Genomic DNA, 18144 nt, shown 5'->3' on the forward strand with positions numbered 1-18144 from the left:
TGGCCAGTCATACTCAGAAACTTCTTAAAAGTTGCACTTTTGTAAACAATTCCCAAACCCATGCAGATTTGGACCTCCCCCGTCCCTCCCTCCCTCCCTCCCCCTGCCCCACCACCTCTCTCCAGATGTTTCCCAGAAGGGCGCCCAGCTGTCGTTTTGTAGTTTCAGTCACTTCCTGCGATTGATGAACGATGAACGGCTCTTTTTGTTCTCTCTCCGCTTCCACGCTGGTCACAGTTTGTTGCACATCTTTGTCAGGCACCTCTGTTTGAGATCTGTGGAGATAAAGAAAAGTAAAAAAATAAAATAAATAAATAACCGAAAAGCTAAAGCGAGCTTTCACGTTTTTTTTTTCATGCACAGTTTGCTACTTTGATAAAAGTATTTCGAACCACCTGCTGCAGTAAACGTTCCTTTCTTTTGACTCCACAACCTTGAAGCTGTTAAACTGACCTGCAAGCACTTAAATATATTAAGGAGACGTAAGTCAAGCAGCTCGCCGGCTGTTGGCTCAATCCGAGTGTTTCCACAAATATAAGCCTGCGAGAGTCACTTGAACGCTCAAGGTGCTCCAGCTTTAAAATTGCAGGTAACCACGGTGACACTCTGGAATCTTAACACTTAAGAAAAGCACTGAACAGAACGAGGCCCTTGTTTTGTGTTTTTAAAGCTTTGAGGAGGGGGAGCGCCACCCGTCGTTACGTCGTCGCATTGTCCAATTTTTTTTATTTTTGTTTTATCAGACCGGGACACCTTACATGGTACAATTCGACCAGAATATTCAGCATATTGACACTGAAGCCCCTCCACCCTCTCCACCCCCTCCACCCCCCTCCACCCCTCCCTCCACTCGTTGTCAATGGATTGAGACACGCTTACTGTAAGTCCGCGATCTCTCACAGATCATGATCTCTCTTTCGCTCGCTGCTTTAAAAAAAAAAAAAAAAAGAAATATATTTTTTGACAATTTCCCATCAAACCCTCCTCCCGCCGAGTCTCAAAATACACACACGGAGGTTCTAATTAGAGCCGGAGGACGAAGTGATATGACAGCGCGTTGAGTCCTCTCTCTCCGGCCTGCCGGTGGGATCAGCGCCGGATGATCGGCGTGTCAGACGCTGCTTTTTCTCGGCGACCTCTCGGGTCCATTAGTGCTGCTGCAGAGCTGCTGCTCTAATGAGCTCCGATGCCGAGTCCCAGCAACACGGCTGACACGTCCTCGTCCTCGTCCTCGTCAGCGCAGGTGGAGGATGAAGTGTGCTCCCCCAATTATTTTGGGATTCAAACACTCACTGCTCTGTAAGTGTTTCGGAAGCAACGACATGACTTTCACTTAAAAACGGTCAGAGTCCCTTTTTTTTTGGTTTTGTTTTTAAACACACTTCAGCCTCCGTGTTAAGTGTTTGGAGAGTTCAGGTATCACCCTGCTGCGATGTTTACCTGATCTGAGGGGCAACGGCGGCAAAGTTTGGCACCTTTTTTCTTTGCTTTTCTAGCCCCTCCCATTAAAAGGGATAAATGAAGTTTTAGAAAACGGTGTGTTGCAGGTTTTTGTTCACACTGCAGACAAATTGGATTTGTTTCTTAAAGCAGATCTTTAGGACGAGACTGTCCGCACTGTTATTTCGCAAGTGAACAAATCAGATTTCGATGTGTCCGGACATCACCATCCTATCTGCACGGGTTGCTGTGGTAACGGCGTACGCCGCGCCGCTACGCTGGTTACGCGTCTTTCCGACACGGGAGCTACTGGATTGTGAAAATTGCATTTCACGTGTTTTTTTTTTTTGCCGTTCAGACTTTTAAAAAATCAGATACAATCTGGATATGACAAAAAAAAATCTGATTCGGGCTGGCAGTCAGAACATAGTCTCGCCTCATCGTTACGATGCCGTAGCCCGACAACCGGTGACGACCTCGGGAGGTTTTTTGCTTCGGGCCAAGAAACACGCCAGGACGACAACCCATAAAACAACAAACGGTAGACTTTACCATCCTGATGTGCAAATAAAACTCGTGAGCTCGTAGATGGAAAGTCACGTGCCCCCGTATTCTCAGCGTTCAAGTGGTTAAACCGTGAGAACATTGTTTTTAGGTAACGGCAACGCGGATGGCGTCTAGAAGCCACAAGCGCTAACAATTTAGCAAGCTAGCAAGAGGGAAAAACGTAACGCAGGAGGGAAAAGATGAGACCGTTGGGAAGATCAACCATGCAATTTCCGTAAATGTTAGTGAACAATAGTTGCCTCACATAAACTCGAGCTGTATAGAAAAATATTGAGTTACGACGTTGTGAATACCACAAGACGGCGCCGGTTCATATGGAGTCTTCTCATGTACACGGTATATACGACGGCATTTGAACGCAGCACATGTTCAGAACCGACCCCGAGTTTTAAGCAAACCGTATCTGCTGCACATATAAGGTGTGTCGATCGCGGAGTCGTATCATTATTGTTCTGTTGATCACTACCGATAAAAGTTACTCGTCCAAACTGAAGACTCACGTAAAATCTGTAGGTGTATCTAACAAACCGTGGGGTGAATAGAAAACAACATTCGACTTGAGGTCAAGGCAGCAGTGATGCAATGTTTTGGCATTCTTTTTTTTCAGAAGAAGATAGTTTCGGTAAACCACACGTGTTGCTGATTTGTAAAAGCTGCTGCCGAGGTTGTATTTACTTCACTTTCACTTTTTTCACACAAAAAAAAACTCAATTCGCCCGGGGGTGAGCAAACTTTTTCAATCAACTGTATCATGTCGGAGCCCTGTGCTTTAAAAGCTCAGAGGAAGCTTCGTCTCAATAAAAGCCTCTCTTCAATAAAAAAAAACCCAAAACAACCTCAGAGACTCCGGTGAAAGCAGGTGATGCGGATCAGGACTGACGGCGCTTTCAAGAGTCACTAAGTTCGTCACCTCGGCTGCGATCGATCGATCGATCGCGCCTTCCTCTACAGTCCACTTACTTCTGGAGAAGGAGACTCTTCTGACCCGCCGGCACACCTCCGACGTGTGTTTTTCGTACCAGAGGTGGCTGTCGTCACAGTATCTGTAGAAGACAAGGAAGAGGCCGTAAACAGCTGGCCTTCAACTCAACAGAGAAAACCTCAACAGCTCGGCATGAGTAGAGTACAACGTGAGGTTCAGAAAGCATCCCTCATACAGGTACGTTTTAAGCTACAAAAAAAAAAAAAAAAAGATCACCATGACCGTGTGTGAATTAGGGCTTCGAAAGGATCGTCATTATCGACTCATTTGTAGATTTTTTTTTTTTTTTTTTTTCCTTATTCGATCTTTAAAATGTCAGAATTGTTTTTGTCAAATGTCAACGAGTGTTTCCTAAAGCTGGAGCTGCAGCCTGAAATGTCTCCTTTTTTCCCAAACAACAATCCACAGCTAAAAGATATTCAGTTTGTTCTCATTGGGATCAAAAGGAAACAGAAAATTTCCACATTTAAGGAGGCAAAAGTTTTGTAATTTTACCATATTTTTCATTTCATTTTTTTTACTTTTTCCACTAACCAACATGTAATATTGGGAAATTTTCCTCAATATACCAAAGACCAAGTATAATACACAACACTTACAGTACATCTCACTTGTTTGAATTGGTTTTACTTTGATGACTTTTATGTCTGACGTAGTTCTATGGAAAATTCACAAACTTTTAATCACCACTTCAATTCTCGTTCTTTTCTACTTCCTCCTTCCTCTTTTCTCTATATTGTATAATTAAACCTCCGGTCTGACGCGGTGTCATCTCAAAAGCAGAACGTGTCATTTGCAGGCGTGGGAACCTTTTCATGCGCGTCTTGTGGCCGAAGGGTCTGCAGAGGCACTGCGAGAAGAACTTGCAGAGCTCGAGGACGCAGGGCTGCAGCTTGTGAGCGCCGACGGTCGTCGAGCCGCCGCCGCCGCCGCCGGACGCCGCCTCGCCGGTCACCTCCGACCGTCTCCAAGGACAACCTCTCAACACACAGAGCGAGAGGTCACGTTAAGTCGCCGGACGGCTCCCGTTCAAACCTCACAACCCTTCGCCGCCGAGTCCAGTCTGCGCGTTCCGCCGAAAGAACGGGAAAAAGAGGAAGAAGGCGATCGCGTTGAAAGTAATAAATCAAACCCTTTGGAATTAACCTTTCGGAAGCTCGCGGAGGCGATTCGGAGATGTTGCGTAGAGAATAAATCATCCGCACAGCCATCCTTTAAATACTGTCGCATTCGTTTTGCACAATTGTCCTTTCATTTCAGTGCTTAAATTCCCATCACAGGAATCACTGGTGATGATGCATTTTAATCAGAGCGACAGTATTGTTGGAACAGTTAGCATACAACTGCAGATTCAAGTGAATTTGAATTAGACTACTTTCCCACATTCTGCACGTATTTTGCTCGTTGTGCAATCGTTATCGTGATGGTATCAGGAGCAGGAACCTTTTATGGAAACTTTTGGTTTCGGACAAAAACCTGCAGATAAATCCCCCCCCAACTCCCCCCCCATTTTGTTTAACTGAGGTTAACACAAAGCAGCAACACCTCGGCATTAAACGCTGCGCCGTGTTCACGGAGCTGAAACAGATCAGCCCCTCATGGCACAATGAGCTGCAGCCTCTCGTCGCTCTGTGTGTGTGTGTGTGTGTGTGTGTGTGTGTGTGTGTGTGTGTGTGTGTGTGTGTGTGTGTGTGTGTGTGTGTGTGTGTGTGTGTGTGTGTGTGTGTGTGTGTGTGCGTGTGTGAGACAAACATCCCCGTCCGCAGGCCGCCACAGAGTGCAGACACGTGCAGCTGGGAGACAAACGCTCATTTCGCCGCACACTAACGAATCAGTGAGAAATTGCACAGGATGCTCCGGCCTTCTGTTTGTTGCTAGGCAGAAGTCGGAGGGAGGGGGAGATGGAGATGATGGAGATGGAGATGGAGATGGAGGAGGGCGGGGTGGGGGGGGGGGGGGGGGGGGCAGCCGCTGTTCCTACGGCGTGATGTTTCTGCCATCTAGTGGTGCTGCTGGGAAAGTTTTAAAGACAGACTTCTTCTGAAGGGATTCAAGTAAATGCTGTTTGTTTTTTTGTTTTTTTTCTCATTGATACATTTAGTGTGTGAATCAATTAATTAAGAACTCGGATATCAGACAGAAAGGGGAGGAGGGGGGCATTACATACAGTTACACTTTTGTAAATCGAATCAATCATTCAATCACCATATTCATATTCCTAAAGAGACCAAATTCATGGACAGGCTGAGGTATTAAAAAGCCTTTAAATGGATGCTTATAAATAAAAAGACTTTAATAGAAAGAGGCTGATACTTCAAAAAAATTAAAACATTTCATAACTAACCACACCTTTAACTGCCTGCAAATAGATTTTTTTTTTTTGGTCACATTGTCCTTCATCACATATATGTATATATTTGCCCTTTTCAGGAAATATGAAATTGAGCATTCTGTCTTTAAGTAGTTATAACGGGTTTAAATTTGCTGGTTATGAGGATTTAAAAAAAAATGTTTTCTCCATCTAAGAAATACTTAATAACTTATTAGTTTAGAATATCTTCTAAGTTTTTTTTTATACAATTTATTTTAACATCTTGAACTACACAGCTCGTCGTTTCTGTCCGTGAGAATAGATAAATATTTTCAATAACCCTCCTGACATGATCACCGATCGTGTAACCAGACAGACGAACGCTAAATATTTAACTTCGCAGCTTAAGACAAAAAAAATAAAAAAATAAGATGAAAGCTTGTACGCAACGAAGGCTGCACCCGTGTCACCATGGTTACTATCTCCTGCATGGCTTCCTCCCTCTCTTGCCCATGCTTGAACACACACACACACACACACACACACACACACACACGCACACACACACGCACGCACACACACACACACACACACACACACACACACACACACACACACACACACACCTTTCCCCGGGCTAAAATTGAACCAGCAGCTGTTGGTGTGTCCAGAAATGACGGTGAATGGATGTGATGCGATTCCAGTTGCTCTCTGAGAGCAGGTCAGCGGTCAGCGGTCAACCGGTTTCCTCCGCGGCGGAGCAGCTTTGCGGCTCCACTGATTTGTCATGAATGCCCTGCGTTGGATGTCTCTTCGTGGTAAATGTGTTTTTGTAGCAGCAGGCTCGGGGTTATTTGTCAATATTGTGCTCCACATTTGACCCAGGTTTATATTTTCGTGACTGGCGCCCCTCTTGCGGAAGATCTCGACGTCAAAAATGGAGGACGCAGCGTGACGTCATGGCGTCACGAAACCGAAATATATTTTTGAATTATCGTCACAGGCAACATTTTGGTTTTGAAAGATTGAAGTAAACTGCATGGGCGGGAGGTGGTCGGGGTTGGATGACGGGCGTACAAAGCGTCCTGGCTTTTGTACACATTATTTCTGACCCCTGGAGGGCTCTGTCATTTTGAGATCTTTGTAACTAAGAATTAAAATTGAAAATTAAACTTTTAATTATAGTATTCAACACTAACTAGTGTTTTTTTTTTTTTTTTTTTTAAACGTGGAAGTCAGTAACAATTATTTGTTTATAAATATTCACAAGGGAATTCAATTTTTTTTCAACTCACAAGCTGTCTGGTTTAAAATCGATGCATCCAACTGAAAGGGGAAAACCATCCTCATCGATTTATGCCACTCATCCCAGTATCAAACCAAAAGTGTGTAGTGCACCCTCTCGTCTGGACTGCCTCAGCTTGGCGTGAAAATAACAGGATCAGGTTTAATAAAAGAAATCTACTTGGTTTAAGTTGGGAAAAAGATTTCTTTAAAAGAAATACCTGTTGCTTTGTCTCGAGCTTGAACCCTGTCCTCATAGGTCAAAAGTCAAGTCACATGACCAACGTAATACACATCTGCTGTTTGTGCGAGGCCGACCGCCACGCTGACACGCTACCCTCTAGTGGACTGTCGGGTGTATTACATGCTTCGGCTGTACCACAGTGATAAATGAACAAACCCTTCAATTTGTGCATTTCACCTCACTGAAATAATATCGATCGCTTTCATATTAAAACCATCTTTGCCAAGAAATCTTTACCTGGTTTTTCTGTTTCCACAGGCTTGCTGGGAGTTGTAGTTCTCCTGCCGAGAGGCCCCGTGGTCCTCCTGGCCACTGTCGGTGCGACCGTGAGTCGGGCGGGCGAAAGTCGGGCCGGAGGAACCGTAGAAGTTGTGCGCTGGGTTGCCGCGCTCGTAGCGGCGGTCAGCCGGGTCAGACTAATCGCCGGTGAGGAGGTTGCGGCCTCGGGCGGCGTCGCCGCGGTGAGGTGAGGCGGCACCGCCGTCGACCGAGCCTTCACCGTGGTCGGAGCCGCGGCAGTCACCGCTGGCGCGGCGGTGGTCGGTTGTTTCGAGGTGGTAATCTGTGGTAAAAGTGTCGTTTTCGCTGCAGTTTGAGTCCAGGTTGTGGCAGCAGTCGGCGTCGTCGCTCTTTGCGCCGTCAGCGTTCGTGTCGTCACTCTTTGGGTCGTCCCGGCTCTCGTCGACTCCGGTCTTGCGGCTGTAGTTTGACTTTGCGGCGCGACGGTCGTAGGTTCTCGAGCGGCGGTGACCTTTTCTTTTGTCGCGGCGGTTTCATCCAGAGTTGGTGGCGAAGCTGATCAACCAAACACAGACAAGAAAAAAAAAACTGTAGAAAAGTTCACTTTTCCGTGTCCGATAAAGTGACGTTTTTTTTTCCATTCGTCAAACTTTTCGGACAAAACCAAACAAACTAACAAAGCATCATTGGAAATGGTGAATGTTTTTAACTATTTTTGTAACATTTTTGGACTAAAATGCAAACAGAATACTGGTGAAAAATGTGATGGAAATATCTTGCACCTTGAAAAACTGGAAAAAGTACGTTTATGAACAGGGAACATGAAATTCAAATATATTAAATTGGCTCTCATGGAAGCTCTTAACTGAGTAGAACCATTTTCTTAAAAAAAAAATCCTAATAAAGTCCCAAGAATTTTATGAATAGAGCTGTAATGAAGTCAATGTTCAGATGGTACACTTCCAATTAACCAAATTTGATAAAATGCTAATCTAGAATGACCTTTGGAGTCTGTGAACAGTCGATCAGCCCAACATTCAGATTTAGTTTTTTTTTCCCCACAAATCTTTCATGAAGTGAAAAGAAAATGCTTCTTAGGAGATGACTTTAGTCTTTTATTTCTGCACCTTAATGGAATCATTTTTATAAGAACTATATCTTAAATGCTATATTTAAAAGGTACATAATCTTATAATAACTTCAAAATAGTTTTGCATAATATCTCCTGGAAATGATGTGATTATATTCTAATTATGAGGAAAATGGAGACAAACTGGTGCAATCACAAGGCTCTTTTAGTTCGAGCAAAAATGGGAAATTTCTCTGTCAGAGAGAACAATTCAGAAAAGAATGATGTTATATTAAAATAATGAGCTATTATAAATTATAATGAATGAATATTGACATGGGTTTAACTGGATCAGCTCTGAAGAAATTCGATTTTTTTTCCCCCCGTTTAATTAGTAACAAACTTCATTAAGTAAGATAAACATCACTGACATTTTCTCAGTTGTGCATAAGTCAATTTTGTCTATATGGGTCTATATAATATGGGTTTGAATTTTCCATAATTTATTTTTCACTCTTTTATTTGCCGTTTTCATTTCTTTCTTTTTTTCAAATATGCCAGAAAATTGCTCTTTTCAGAGCATAGGTGTAGTAAAACTGGATGATTGTGACAGCTTGAAATTGGACCACCACTTTGGATTGACTACAGATTATTACCACATTTCATCTTTGTATGATATTGATCTTTAAAAAAAACATTTGACGTTGATAAAACTAGGAGCTTTTTCCTATTAACAACTTATGAAAGTTATTCTGGATAAATATACTGCAGTCATCAGATTTGACAGAAGGAGTTAAATCAAATAAACCTAAACACGGTGAGCGTCGGCCTCCTGCAGAGACTCACTGTGTGCAGTAGACTGGACTCGGCTGGTTAACGCGGAGCTCATCCCAGATGGAGTGATGTGACTCAGGTTCGTGGGCAGTTGGTGCCATTCTGAAGTTTAAAAATAGAAATAAGAAATTATTAAATGTCTCTTTAGTGTCTTGTTGATGACGGCGCATGCTTGAATGAGCTTTTTCAATTTGTACTTACCGAAGGGGAGTCTGAAGGAGGAGATGTTGGCTACTTGAAAAGGGAAAAAGAAAAGTTCATGTGACAGAAATTCAAACAGAAAGGACAGTTTACATGTTTACTTTAAATACTCCAAAAATAAGATCGTGTTGCACCCTGAACCGCCAAACCTTTGTAAATGTAGACACAAGTGTATTTTCTTTTCATCTGAGAAATAACTGTGTTTTAGTTGTGTTCTCATAAAATAATGAGTTGTGCCAGCTAGCTAACCTAACAAACATTGTTTGGTCATGGAAATACATTTTAAAAAAATATATTTTTGGTGGTTTTGTGAAATGTAATTTAAAAAAAACGACATTTGAAATCCACATTAAGGAAAATAGGTCAGATTTGTCAACTCCAACTCTATATTAGCATTTTAACACTGGCTTTGTCGGTTGGTTAGAAATCACAACATATTTATCAATCATTTCTACACGGGAACTAGTTTGTGTGGCGCAACGATTTTAGAAGTGATAAATAAATCTCGACTTAAATACAGGCTAGTACCCAGGAGACCGATTTTTCATCTCATACTTATGGTTAGAAATCTCATAGATAGCCAGTCAGGATTATCAGTAAACATCACCAGTTATAGCAAAATTACTGTTTTAAACCCCAATAATCATTGTGGGCCCCAAACCAGGCCAAAATGACATTGCTCTATTTTTCTTCTTCCCCTCCGCTTTCCCACGCTGTCAAATCACTCATCTCGCAGTCACTATATTTTGCTTTCTGTGTTCTTCTGTGATTTTTTTTGCGCCAATCAGTTTCACCTCCCCGTTCTTTAAATATCAATGTAAGTCTGCCATTCTGCCTTTCAGACCTCCTGACACACTAAAAATGGAGTTTTTCCTTCCCACCATCACACAGAAATTGTTTAATTGTTAAAGTTGAGTTAAAGGCCTTGAGATGTCTCATGCTGTGATTCGGCACGACGTGACTAATCAAGGGGATCCTGTCTTTGTTTTCCTACATGACTCAAGCTTATACTATATTCAATTGTTATTCACTCCTGATTATTTCTCCACATCAGTATGCAAAAACCATGTCATTACACAGCTGTGTTTTTTTCTTTTCTGTGTAGACTTAGTTTTTTTTTTATTTAAAAAAAAATGTTTGACATATTCTGGCATTTTCCGTTTCAGTCGGCCTGGCGGTGCTCTCCGTAATTAGAATAAAATGACTTCCCTGCTTCTGTGCAGCACAATTATAGATTATGTCATATGTTTTTGAACACGAATAATCCTATATATTCTCTTCACTGCCACACTGGAGCCTCTTTGGGTCTGTCCTGAGGTAATGCTGCCCCCTGGTGGTTGTGTTGTTTGTTATCAGTAAAAAAAAAAAAAAAAAAAAGAGTATAAAGGAACCTTGGTGCGGCCCTTCGACGATGGTCTGGTTGAAGAGCGGAGTGATGGAGTCGACCTCCCACAAATCAGGCACCTCTCTGCCTGGACAATCACAGACACCATTATTCAGACAGACACCTTCATCATCCTCATCATCATTCATCTTTGATGTACAGTGAACAAAGAAAAAAGCTCCTTCTTGCACCAAAAATGATATCAGAAACGTTTTTTTCTAATCTTTTATAAACAACAACAACAAAGATATAAAAGATGCAGCAACTTTATAGAGCCAAACCTTCATTAAAGTTGGGCTCCATTTCTGGCGGAATCCAAATAGAGTGATTAAGCTTTAAGTGCATCAAATCTTTCATTTCAAGAGCCTTTGATTAAAGAACAACATTTAAAAAATAAATAAATCATGTAGTAATTCAGCCAATTAGCAAATATAATCAATCTGTCTTTAAAATGTTCCTCGAACTTTGCTGCTCGAAAAAACGTATTAAAAGATATGAAAAAAAAAATAAAAAAAATGGCAGTGTTTGATAAATTCTCTGAAGCCTCAAAACTGTGTGGTAATACTGAATAAAATGAAGCTGCAGCACTTAGCGGTGTTTGAAAGTTTGGCTGTACACGTTTTATGACTGAAGATCTATTTTAATTCTACAACTTTCCCATTAAGGCCTAAGAGAGAGAGTTTGCTTTAGACACTCATTAACAAAATGCTTTTGACACACATACCAACTCTCTGATTACATACTTAAGAGTTGATTATTTTGTATTATCTGTATGCTTCTGTGGGTTATATTGTAAAGTTTGCGTGGAACATAATTATCCTGGTTACTTAAATGTAAGGAAATGAATAGCAAGTTGAGATAGTCAGGACCGAGCAGACACTCAATCTGTAGTCTCCTCTCAGAATCAGCTGTTTACTGCAGTGTTAGCAGTAATTCAAAAATCATAAAATGGTAACTAAAAAACAAATTCGGCCTCTTCTCTGGCCTTCCTGTGCAAAAATGCCAAAATCACCAAAACATCACCAAAATCAGTCATTTCTCAGGGAATCGGACACATTTACGTAGATATGAACTTGCACATATCAAAATGTGAACAAAGTCACGACATCACACAGTAGATCCGGACAGAATCGAACTGAGTAGAGGAGTTGGAGGAGAGCTCTGCTTACCCATCTTACCCGCCATCACACAGATGTAAATACAGTCGGAGTTATTCCTCTGGCTTACTGAGGCGCAAGAGCAGAAAACATAACTGTAAGACACAAAATGCAGTGCATCATACAGTGGTTGATTATATTCTGTTAAATCCACGCACCTGATAATATGGAGGAAGACTTGAAGAGCTCATGCAGGTAACTCGTGGAGTTTCCCATCACGTCCAACAGGATGGCTGTGAAGTCTAAAAAAACAACAACAACAACAACAACAAAAAAGTTACATTTCAAAATAAAAAGGAAACTACTTCTTTGAATGAGATCAGTGAGATGAAATGTGTCCCGCCTGTTAAATCGTTGGTCTCGTTTGTGACGCAGTAGCAGAATCTCCTCCTGAACATGTTGCTTTCTAAACTTCTGATGCTGGAAACTGAAAAAAAAAAAAAAAAAAGACACACGTTACAGGAAAAAAAAAAAAAAAAAAATCAGTTCGGAGAGTTTGAAATATTTCTGGGATTGAAAAGTTAAGATATTATAGAGTAGCGTGTTTTTTGACATCATGTGCTTTGGTTGATTCAAAATTTAAATAAAAAGAAAGAAAATTGAGGATTCAGCTTTTGTTAGCGACGCTCCAAAGATGTGGAACAAACTACCTGTTAGATATCAGCTCAGTTAATACTTTAAAAAGAAAGCTCCAAACATATCCGCTCACTTTAGCCTTTACTCTCGAAGCTCTATTGCACTTTGAACTACCGCGCCTTTAAAATGCATATTTCTTATTTTATATCTTAACTCTATTTGCGTTTTAATTTCATGCATTTGATCTGTTTCTCATGTATCTCATTTCTTTTCAATATTTTTAGACGTTCCTTTACATTTGTTTTTACGTGAAACACTTTGAGCTGCATTTCTTGTATGAAAGGTGCGATAAAAATAAAGTTTATTGTTAAATTATTATTTAGACCTTTTTTTCTTTTTTTTTTTAATAAATCTAAACGTGTAGTCCCTAAATACCGTCCCACAAGACTGTACTGAAAACTATTCTTCACTACACTTCCAAACCACCAGATGGCACTGCTGACTTGGTTTTATAGACGTGAACCCACGCGACAACCGTGAACGGCAGCCGACCCTGAAAGCGCACTTCACACTTCTAAGCTGGAAGGAAGGATGAAAGCAAAAGTGAGGAGGAGGAGAATATTTACTGTTGTAGACCAGCAGGGTGAGTTTGTGGAGAGCCAGCGAGCTGTAGGACGTCACGCTGAGCAGAGAGAAGAGCTGCCGAGAGCCTGCGAGGACAGGACACCAAAAAAAAAAAAACAGGAGTTCAGAAATCTGAACCTCAACTCATCTCGCAGTCGTGATTTACTGTGTCGCTATAGGAGACAAATTTAGATGGAGGAAGAGGTCGCGTTAAAAGTGCCGCGGACACGAGACAACGTGAAATGAACCCTGTTTTATATAAGTTTACATTTCGAAAAATGTAAGTGAATTAACTCTTAACAGTTTAATTTTCTGACAGCTACCACTGAATTACTTTAAAGTAAGAAGAAAATACAAAAAAAAAACCTGACGATCGACCCGAAGACACAAACTGATGGGAAATACGCCGGGTTAGAATAAACTCGACATTATACCTTTAAAAACTACTGAACAAACCAAATTGAAAAAAACTCATCTTCAACCTTTCAAGTCTCCGTTTTAATCTGATTAAACCTGTATTCGATATACTTGTTTGTGTGATTTGAGTGCACTGCTCCTTTAAAGCTGACACGTTCAGCTTTCCTGCCTGCAGTTTGACCTCTACAGGGACAAAAAAACTAAAAACCCGGACGGATTGAAGCTGTGGTTTAATCACGACACACATGAAAGATTTATTGGAGAGAATTGATCTGCAAGCGAATTACATTGTGACAACGTACCTGATTGGCTTGAATTTATTAAAGTATTGACAAGGGGGGTGAGATCAATGGCAGCGGGATCGAAGTGGTCCGCTGGGATTTCTGGGAAATAAAAGCAGAGAGGGACGTCAATGGGAGCTCGATCTGGTTTTTAATCTCTATTATGGAATTAGCACCGTCAGCAGGAACGAAGCTGTACAAATGCTGGATGGACTGAAATGAGGAAAAAAAAAAAGAAGCAACAATTAGCCGGACGAATGAGCCCCCGGGGTGGAAGTTATTTAAATAACACGAGGTCAAGGGAACAGTCAGTCTCATATGTTCAGCATTTTATTAAACATATTTTAAATATTGTTCCCCTTTGAAATGCTGAAGCTCTTTGCCTGAAAATACTTACATAAAATCTTACATGTTTGATTTGATGATTGATTTTTTTAATTATTATTATGATTTTTTTTTAAAAATGTTTTAGTCATGTTTGCTTGTTCATGATAACATTTTCTGACATTTCATTCTGTTTTTGGAACGTAAAAAAGGATTAATTCACATTGTGATGGATTGAGCGGTTAATAAATAAAATCTGAAATCAGAAATAATGCACCAACAAGTGGAATGAAGGATAAACTGTAAAAATTTTTTAAAAAAATACCTGTGGACTCGATGAAGTCTCTTTTGTGCCTCTCTTTCTGCTGTCTGGGTCTAAATGCTGCAAAGAAATGAGGGAAATCGCATTTTAAAAGCAAATATTTATACATCACAGATGGCCACAAAAAAAAATCATCCTGTCATGACTTTAGAAAACTCATTTAATAAAACAAGGAGCAGTTTGGTGAAGTCGACCCACCTTGACTGAAGAGCAGAAGAAGTAAAACCGCAGAAACGCAGATTATAAAACAGAAGCGTGGACGCTGTGTGAACCTCCATAAACCTGCCATGGTCCTGCTGAAACCACAGAAACACACAAGCTGTGTCACAAAATAAACCAAAAATTAAACTAAACTAAGTTAACCTTATGGGATTACATGATTGGGGGGAAAAAGCCATACATGTTATTTATTTATGTGATTTTAGGATCTAAAAGAACAGTTTAATCCGATAAAGCGGATTTGTGGAAGAAGAGGACAATTCAAACACTGAATTCTTCTCATATATCACACTCTGCATCAGTGCTTTATGGAAACATGTCAAATACTCAAACTAGAATATGTCAGAAATAAAGATGTTGAAAGTGACGACTTGTGGCAGAATACACTCAGCTACAAAGGGATGTCGTTGTCGGGATATGTTATTCCACACCATCTAAATTTGTTTAATTTTGGCTTAATTGAAGGCGATAAATGTAAACCAGAAGTTTTTCATCCTCTGTGGGACTCATTACTTGGTGGTAAAAAAAAAAATCTTCAAGGGTAGTTTAAGGAACCTGCGCTTTTTTTGGTTTGGTTTGGTTTTGTAGTGGCTGAGCTTACGCCAGGTTTACTCTACATAACAAGACCCACACATGTGCATGGAGGGACTTAAACTACGACTGCTGCCTTTGAAAATATGATTGCCAGAGCAAATAACGTCCAAGAAAAACAGCTCACATGTCACAGAGGGTGCAGGGTACGAAAGTTAACAGGATATAAAGGCTTAAAGACATGCCGGATGGCTAATTCTGTTATTATTTCTTACGTTTTTTAGGAATAATTGACTGATATTTTATATCCAATCTGTACTTTTGCATGAACAAACAAAACCTCGGATTGAATTGACTTTTTTTCACGGCACGAAAACTCTGTATTCTGATGTTTCAGGTCAACTTTCGTGCCTCCATCGGATGGCTTTTAAAAGGGTGTCGAGTTTTGTGTAAAAAAAAAAAATAATAAAAAGATTCTTTTGGTCCCAACACACACAACGATGTCATGAGGCGGCATCCCCATCTGTGAACCCAGCGGAGCCTGAGCTCCCCTGAGGTCTGCAGAGTATAAAACTTCACATTCACTTCAGGGCTGGAAACAGAGACACCGCTGTCTTTTAAAAAAAAAAACCACCTTTTTAAAAAAACAAAACATAGTTCCTTCTATTTTAAGTCAGACTTTTCACTCAGATGTGCAAAAATATTCTGAAAAAGTATATATTACACTACTTCACACTAAGGTAGTGACTGGTTTGGATGAAGTTTTGATATATCAATTCTCTTTTTTTCTTAAATTCTCGTTGTTGCAGATTTTTTAGCATGCTTAATGTAATGCTTTCTTCAATTTAGTGATTGCAGCCTTAATACTTAAAATGCATCCCTCAAATTAACAATGTACACTCATTAACTACTAATTTATGCTCCGGATATATTTTTTCTTTAAAAAAAATTAAAAAAAATTCTACCTGTTGAAATTTCATGCAAAATGGAAAAACTGCAAGTCAATGGCATATGCTTATTTTCTTTTTTTTTCTTTTTATCTAACTATCTAAAGTGAAGCATTTTTTCTGATTAAAAAACAACATTATTGAAACACAATTAAAAATACTTTCTGACGTCTAGCAGTCTATAAAATCATTTGTTTTCACCTCATCTTTTGTAAATGACTCACTGAAGTTTTAGCGCCTGTGATATTATTATAACATTCCTACGCCCACTAATCCACCGTATGAAAACCAGTGAGCACAGTTTACCTGCAGCTTGAATTCTCCTGTAAATTGTGCAGCTCTGTTGAACCCCCCGGCAGCATCGAACCTCGCCCAGTGTGCCACACACCGGCGGTCAGATAAGGATTAAACGATGCCTGTTTTCCCTCCTCTGAACAGCAGCGGTTGGCAGCAGGCTGGCAGCTCAGTGAAATAAAAAAAAATATATAAAAAAAAACACAAATCAGAGTAGGCTGGGCGCTGATCCCAAACCCGCTCCATCAACTCCACTGCAAAAAATAGCAAGGTTTAGGGTCAAAGAATGCACTTCAGTTTGCTGAACTGCTCTATGCTGCCCTGCAAAGGCAGAGAGCTGTAACTACAACAACTGTCACATCAAGAAAAAGGATTTGAAGCTGGTGTTAACAGATATTTATATCATAAAACCCTTTACTTTTTGTTTTTAAATATTGAAAATCAATTATTGTCAATGACCTTGCAGAAAACCTGCAAAGTTTTTTTAAATACGACACTAAAGGTGCAAACAAAAAGTTTTGTTTTTACACTGAACTTATCGGAGATCACCTGTGGGGAAAGAAGAGCATGTTTACCGCCTTCAGAGGTGAACTGGTGAGCTTTTCATGTGGTAGAAATAATACTGGACTGTCTGAAAGTTTTGAACTTTAACTTTTTAACTCAACTTTTACCTGCAATAGGACTTTGGCTTCATGTCCACAGTCTGGACTTCAGGTTGTCTGCTCTTCTCAGAAGGTTTTCTCTGAATTTATTTTATTTTATTGTTAATTTAAAAAAAAATATTAATATACCTCTATTAGGCACTTTGTAACTTTATATTTAAAAAAATTTTTTTAATAATAAATGGGATTATTGTCAGTATTTTACATGTTCAAAAATGTCATAGTATCACCCCTACAGTGTATCATGATTCAGTTTTTTTCAACTACACCCAACACAAAAAATAAATCTCACAACAACCTAACATTACACAGATTTACAGTAGACCTCACCTAGCTGGTGCTGTTTGTACCAAAACAATATCATATTTCAATCACTGGAAAATATAAATAATAGAATTGATATTTTCAATTTGAGGGACTGGCTGAATAAGAAAAATGTACATGCTGCAACGGTGTGCTGTTCCAGCAAAAGCCTGGAAGTCATCATTGTATTCTCTGCCATTACAAGTCCATTAAATCCAAACATTTTTAACGACGGACTCGAAGGCATCGCAACCATGATGACTGCAGCCAAAAATATTCAGCACTTCCTTTCAAAGGACAAATGTCTATATTCTCCTAAATGCAATGGAAGAAGGCACCGTATTAACGCACCGTATCGACGACTTATTGAAAGTTTTGAAATACATATTATTGATAATTAGAGGGTGAAAGAAGTGCCACACACTTCAAAAGCTGCTTTCAGGATGTGTTCACGTTTTATTTATTTTTTTAAATTTTAAAATGACATCATTTAATAAAACAAAGAAGTAATATTATAATAGTTTCAAATTAATTTAACCTGAAACGATTTGACGAGAGAGAGAGAGAGAGAGAGAGAGAGAGAGAGAGAGATTTTTTACAGTGTAGGTAAATGGCTGTAATAAGCTGCTGGAGTGACATCCGAGCCGTGGGGAAGATCAGTGAATAAGAGGAGTGAATGCGGCTCCTTAATGACTGGGGATTGGTGGGCACTTTGGTCGCCTTGGCATTCACATTCAGCCACATTCAGGCACACAGCAGTAATTGGCAGAGGAGGAAACGGGGCTGCTGAGGGCCTGGGAACAGGTGCCCTCGGGGAAAAGATACACAGACTTTTAACAAATAATTACAACAAGAAAGAAATTACATGAACTTGATGAGGAAAAATTAAAGTGGCACTAATATACATTGGGGCTGTGTTCCCACTTTGAGC

At 40.2% G+C, this 18144-nt stretch overlaps 1 protein-coding gene across 1 annotated transcript; it reads right to left on the minus strand.

Annotated features, from left to right (window-relative positions):
* Positions 1 to 120: 120 nt before the first annotated feature.
* LOC138633932 (HERV-H LTR-associating protein 1) lies at positions 121 to 16412 on the minus strand. Its single transcript, XM_069720471.1, has 15 exons — positions 16261 to 16412; positions 14456 to 14553; positions 14261 to 14317; positions 13633 to 13713; positions 12916 to 12999; positions 12057 to 12140; positions 11872 to 11955; positions 11726 to 11782; positions 10564 to 10644; positions 9173 to 9205; positions 8984 to 9073; positions 7066 to 7623; positions 3799 to 3967; positions 2968 to 3050; positions 121 to 275 (listed from the first exon to the last, which is right to left on the minus strand). Exons 1-15 carry the CDS (start codon positions 16314 to 16316, stop codon positions 232 to 234), a joined length of 1659 nt encoding a protein of 552 aa, XP_069576572.1. The 5' UTR covers positions 16317 to 16412; the 3' UTR covers positions 121 to 231.
* Positions 16413 to 18144: the final 1732 nt, after the last annotated feature.

Source organism: Brachyistius frenatus, unplaced genomic scaffold (genome assembly GCF_029030835.1).
Source record: "Brachyistius frenatus isolate BFR_SWC_R1_liver_20210118 unplaced genomic scaffold, ASM2903083v1 Contig_242, whole genome shotgun sequence".
NCBI classification, from domain to species: domain Eukaryota; kingdom Metazoa; phylum Chordata; class Actinopteri; family Embiotocidae; genus Brachyistius; species Brachyistius frenatus.

What these genes read in the sequence shown, in the direction of transcription:
- LOC138633932 (XM_069720471.1), bottom strand. Translation starts at nt 16,316, where the DNA reads ATGCTGCCGGGGGGTTCAACAGAGCTGCACAATTTACAGGAGAATTCA. An exon ending in AATAAATTCAAGCCAATCAG is followed by an intron (nt 13,000 to 13,632) that starts GTACGTTGTCAC and finishes CTGTCCTCGCAG; the next exon opens with GCTCTCGGCAGCTCTTCTCT. An exon ending in CACCCTGCTGGTCTACAACA is followed by an intron (nt 12,141 to 12,915) that starts GTAAATATTCTC and finishes TTTTTTTTTCAG; the next exon opens with TTTCCAGCATCAGAAGTTTA.